Consider the following 5,418-nt stretch of genomic DNA (forward strand, 5'->3'; position numbering starts at 1 on the left):
AAAATTAGAATTGTATAGCTTGAAGTGCACGTCTCACGTTGATACATATATATCAGCGTTTATTTTATACTTGGTGGTGGTGTAAAATATTAGGGAAAAATATTCGAATAAAATTAAATAAAGAGAAAAAAAAATAGGAAACAAGCTTGAGAAGAACTATATACGTATTTTATGATAGACAGCTGTAGACTGATCTAGGATTTTTATGGTAAATAGACGGCAAGGACCGATCTAAGATTTTTTGTGATAGACAGCTGTAGACTGATCTAGGATTTTTATGGTAAATAGACGGCAAGGACCGATCTGAGATTTTTGTGGTAAGCAGCAGGGACTGACCTAAGTATTTTATGGTATTTTGTGATAGGCAGCAGGGACTGACCTAAGTGTTTTATGATATTTTGTGATAGACAGCGGAGACTGATCTAATAAATTAAAGTAGACAGCGATAGGCTGATCTAGGAAATTGATGCACGCGCGTAGCATTTTTTAATTATATATGAGAATAATTGATTAAAGTGAAATATTGAATTTTGAATTGAAATATAATTGTTGAAAGAATTTAAGTGATATATATTGAAAAAAAAAGAGATTTTGAATTAAAAGGCAGTAGATGACCTTATTAAAGTAATTGACGTCAAATTTTGAAAAGTTTTAAAAAAAAAAAAAGAGGGAGATTAATTATAGGGGCGCCCTAGGATAAGAAATAGTATAACATTACTAAGAATAAGTTGATAGAATAATTGTTAGAAATCAAAAGAATTTTTTAGAGTTTAGAAGATAGGTAAAGCGCGTAAATTAGGAAATTAAATCATTTAGGAAAAATTAGTAATAAGACTTTTATAATCTATAGTCTATAAAAATAGGGGATAGGAAGTCGAATATTATTGGAGGGATTTACGGAGTAGCTAACCGGGGAATTTTTTGTTATAATATTCGAGCGTAGTACGAGCGCGTACGCATAAAAACATCGCGGAACAGGGCGAGGGAACCGGGTGAGGGGATACCGTATCGAAATTTAACACGCGTAACATAGGCGGTCGAACGTTTTACGTGTTATTAGATAGGTACTCATCCATGTCCAACGTACGACGCGCGTTTACGTAATTTCATTTTAATATTTGTGCATGATAATTTATTTTATAAGTAATAATTTTTACGTATTATTAATTTTGGTGACGGTAGTTACGTATTATTAGTTTATAAATCAATAATAGTATATACATGTAGAGTAAATACTGTTGGTAATCACTCACGCGGATATAATATTAATAAATTTAGTAGATATAATTTATAAGTACCTAGTAGATATAATTTATTATAAATTATATATATGTAATGTTTAGATAAATATATGTCAGAATCCGATAGTTCAGATATTGATACTAGTTCTGCGGACAGTTCAATAAAAGTTGAAAATTATAAATCTAGGAAAGAATTAAAAGAGGCAGTTTTAAAAGACGCTGTAAAGAAAGAATTTTTAGAGCAAACTAGGAAACACATAGTTAAAACTGAAAAAACTGTTAGGAAAAATTTAGTAAGAACACATAGTTTAACAGAACAGATAGGTACCACGCCACGAAAACAAACCGTAGGTCGTTTAGGTACTAGGTCAGACTCAAGCGTAATTCACATGCAGTTAGAGTCAGTGGTTAAGAAAAAAACGAGTAAAATGGATTTAGATAAAGCAATTGCTATGATACCTATTTGCACGGGCAAAAAGGACGTAGCTGAATTTATAAATATTTGTGAAATCGCAATTAAAGAAACAACGGAAGCAGATACACCGATATTATTAAAAATAATTACTTCTAAGTTAACGGGAAATGCGTTAGAAGTAACAAAATATCGAAATTTAGAAACATGGGGAGCAATAAAAACAATATTAGAAGGGGCATTCGAACAAAAAGTATCGGAGAGGGCCCTATCAATAGCTTTAAACACGGCACGTATGGCCGAGGGAGAAAGTGTAGCAAAATTCGCTAGTAGAATCGAAGAGTTATATTATAAACTCTGCGCGGCAAGTACGGTAGGTCTAGCTCAGGCCGAGGCAGATATAGTGAAAAAACAAACAAAGAAACAGGCAATGATCATATTTATGACAGGGTTACCTCATCACCTATATACAGTACTGAAAAGTCGAAATCCCAGTACATTGGAACAATGTTTCAAAACGGCGATCGATGAGATGCTCGAATATGAGTCAAAAGTAGAAATGGACAAATTGCAGAGACAAATCGGTAATGGAAACAGGCAGACGTCAATAACGAGGAAAAACGACAAAATGGTGGTAATACAAATAACGCAGTTAATCGCGGAGGAAACGGTAATTCAAATCAAAGCAATAGAAATAATAATTTCAACGGGTATAACAACCGATATGTTAATCACAACAACCGCAATAACTATGGGAATAATAATCAGAGCGGATATGGCTCACACATGGTTAATCGCGGCGGTCATCGAGGCGGAAACGGCTATGGACGGAATTTCAATGGCAATAATGTACAACAAAATAATATTAACCGAGGCACCGGATGCTACACTTGTGGTAGATCTAATCACATAGCACGAGATTGCTGGAGCAATCGACCTAATGCGCAACAAAATACGTATAACAATAATCGTGTAAGCGGCACGCGCCATGCGAACAACAGCAATAATGTTCGTAGGGACAATAACAATACTCAGGGCGTACTTTGCAGTTACTGCAATAAGATAGGTCATGAAATTTCAAACTGTTATACAAAACAGAAAAACGAAAGAAGCACGTCGGGAAACGCCAACGGACCATCACCAGTGGGAGTCAGATTGGTCCAAGAAATAGTTCAAGACCCACACACAGGATTTTCCACATCACAGCAAAATTAATAGACAACCACATTACTTTAGAATCACCCAGTTTTAATAAGAGTCAAATTAAATTATTAGTCGATACTGGGGCGGATCTAAATATAATCAAAATTAATGCATTAAAAGGAAACACTGAAATTAACGAAAACGAAAAAATTTATTTGAAAGGCATCAATGAAAAAATAGTTTCTACAATAGGAAAAACAGAAATAGAATTAATAATTAATAATGAAGCATTCGAAACACAATTTTATGTTGTAAACAATATTTTTCCGATTTTGGCAGACGGAATAATTGGTAATAAATTTCTAATAGATAATCATGCAGTAATAGACGTCGCTAATAACACGCTAACAATAAATAATAATAAAACCGGAAGCGATAGTGACATCTGTTTTACATTAAAACCGCGCTCAGAAACAATAGTACAAATCGATATACCCGATACAGAAATGAATAATAAAAATATTTTAATTAATAAACAAGAATTAATACCGGGCGTATATTGCGCAAATATTTACAATACAGTCAAAAACAACAAAACTACAATAAGCATATTAAATATATCTGATATGACGCAGGAAATAAATGTAGGTCAAGTGCGTAATATTTCATACGACACGGATGTTTTGACAGATAGCGTACGGTGTATAAACACAATTGACACTGAACGCTCGCGTCGGGTCAGGGCGTTGATACGTACTGATCATCTTAAAGTTCACGAATATAATTCGATAATAAAAATATGTGAACATTACGCGGACATTTTCTATTTAGAAGGGGACAATCTTACGTGTACTACGGCAGCAGAACACGTAATAAAGGTTCCTAAGGATTTGAAACCGATTTATAAAAAACCATATCGTTTACCGTTTTCACAACAACCGGAGATAGAAAAACAAATAGGTCAAATGATGAAAGATGAAATCATAGAAAGATCAATGAGTCCGTTTAACGCACCATTAATATTAGTCAAAAAGAAGGAGGACGCCTCGGGGAAACAAAAATTCAGAATAGTTATCGATTTTAGGGCACTTAATGAAGTAACTTTAAATAAATTTCACCCATTACCAAATATAACGGAAATATTAGACCAATTAGGACAATGTCAACTGTTCAGTTTGATAGACTTGAAATCGGGGTATTTTCAGGTACCTTTGGCTAAAGAATCAAAAAAACTTACGGCATTTTCGACGGGACAAGGGCATTATCAATTTAAACGACTAGTTATGGGTCTAAGTTCAGCTCCGGCGACATTTCAAAAAATGATGACAAACGTGTTATCAGGGTTAATAGGAATGAAGTGTTTAGTATACCTGGATGACATAATAGTGTATGCTAAAAATTTACAAGACCACAATGAAAAATTAATAAACGTATTCGAGAGATTACGTATACACAATCTAAAAATAGAACCGGACAAATGTAGTTTTTTACAACGGGAATGTTTATTTTTAGGTCATGTAATTAGTGACGAAGGAATCAAACCGGACCAAGTGAAAGTTAAATCTGTAAAAGATTTTCCGGTTCCTAAAAACGTTAAGCAAATAAAAAGTTTTTTAGGACTTAGTGGGTATTATAGAAAATTCATAGAAAACTATAGTGCTATTGCTAATCCAATAGTGAAATTATTAAGAAAAGACGTAAAGTTCAATTGGGACGAAGACTGTCAAAAAGCTTTCGATAAATTAAAAGAAATATTATGTTCAGAACCAATTCTACAATATCCGGATTTTACAAAACAATTTATACTAACGACAGACGCTAGCGGTAGGGCGCTAGGTGCAATATTATCTCAAGGTAAAATAGGATCGGATTTACCAATAGCTTACAGTTCTAGAACTTTAAACCGGGCGGAATGTAATTATTCGGCAACGGAACTGGAATGTTTGGCGATTATATTCGGCGTAAAAACATTTCGACCGTATTTATATGGTAGAAAATTTACAATTCTTACGGACCATAGGCCTTTGTCATGGCTATTTAATTTAAAAGACCCATTATCCCGATTGGCAAGGTGGAGACTACAATTGGAGGAGTACGAATATGAGATAGTATACAAAATGGGCAAGTTAAACACCAATGTCGACGCGTTATCGCGTATGTATAATGTTATGGAAATTACGGATGAAAGTTATGATAATTTTATGCAAAAATTCGAAACAACAGTAATATCTAATAAAGACGTTAAGGAAGTACACGGCGAACTAATAAATAGTCCGTCGGAGTACCACATAGTATCTGAAATCGAAAAATATTATAATTTTCGATCAGGTATTAATTACGAATTAAAAATGAGATTTGGTAGAGACAAGCAATTAAAATCTCATAAAGATTTAGGCGACGTCGTAAAATTCAAAAGCGGAGATAGGTACATAATATTTTTAATAACAAAAACGAAAAAGAAACAATTAGCCACGTACCAAAATTTACACGTTGCTTTACTGAATCTTAAGTATTTTTTGTGAATTTATAAATTTTATTATAGCAAATAACAAAGTAGCTTAATTAACACACTAAAGTAAATATATATAAAAAAAAAAAAAAAAAAGTAACGCTAGATATTAA

The 5,418-nt window shown here is 33.2% G+C and overlaps 1 protein-coding gene across 1 annotated transcript; it reads left to right on the forward strand.

Annotated features, from left to right (window-relative positions):
• The first annotated feature begins 1,351 nt into the window (after positions 1-1,351).
• Positions 1,352-2,868, forward strand: LOC132932971 (probable serine/threonine-protein kinase clkA). Its single transcript, XM_060999310.1, has 2 exons — positions 1,352-1,834; positions 2,251-2,868. Exons 1-2 carry the CDS (start codon positions 1,352-1,354, stop codon positions 2,866-2,868), a joined length of 1,101 nt encoding a protein of 366 aa, XP_060855293.1.
• The last annotated feature ends 2,550 nt before the right edge of the window (positions 2,869-5,418 follow it).

Source organism: Metopolophium dirhodum, chromosome 1 (genome assembly GCF_019925205.1).
Source record: "Metopolophium dirhodum isolate CAU chromosome 1, ASM1992520v1, whole genome shotgun sequence".
In the NCBI taxonomy this organism is placed as follows: domain Eukaryota; kingdom Metazoa; phylum Arthropoda; class Insecta; order Hemiptera; family Aphididae; genus Metopolophium; species Metopolophium dirhodum.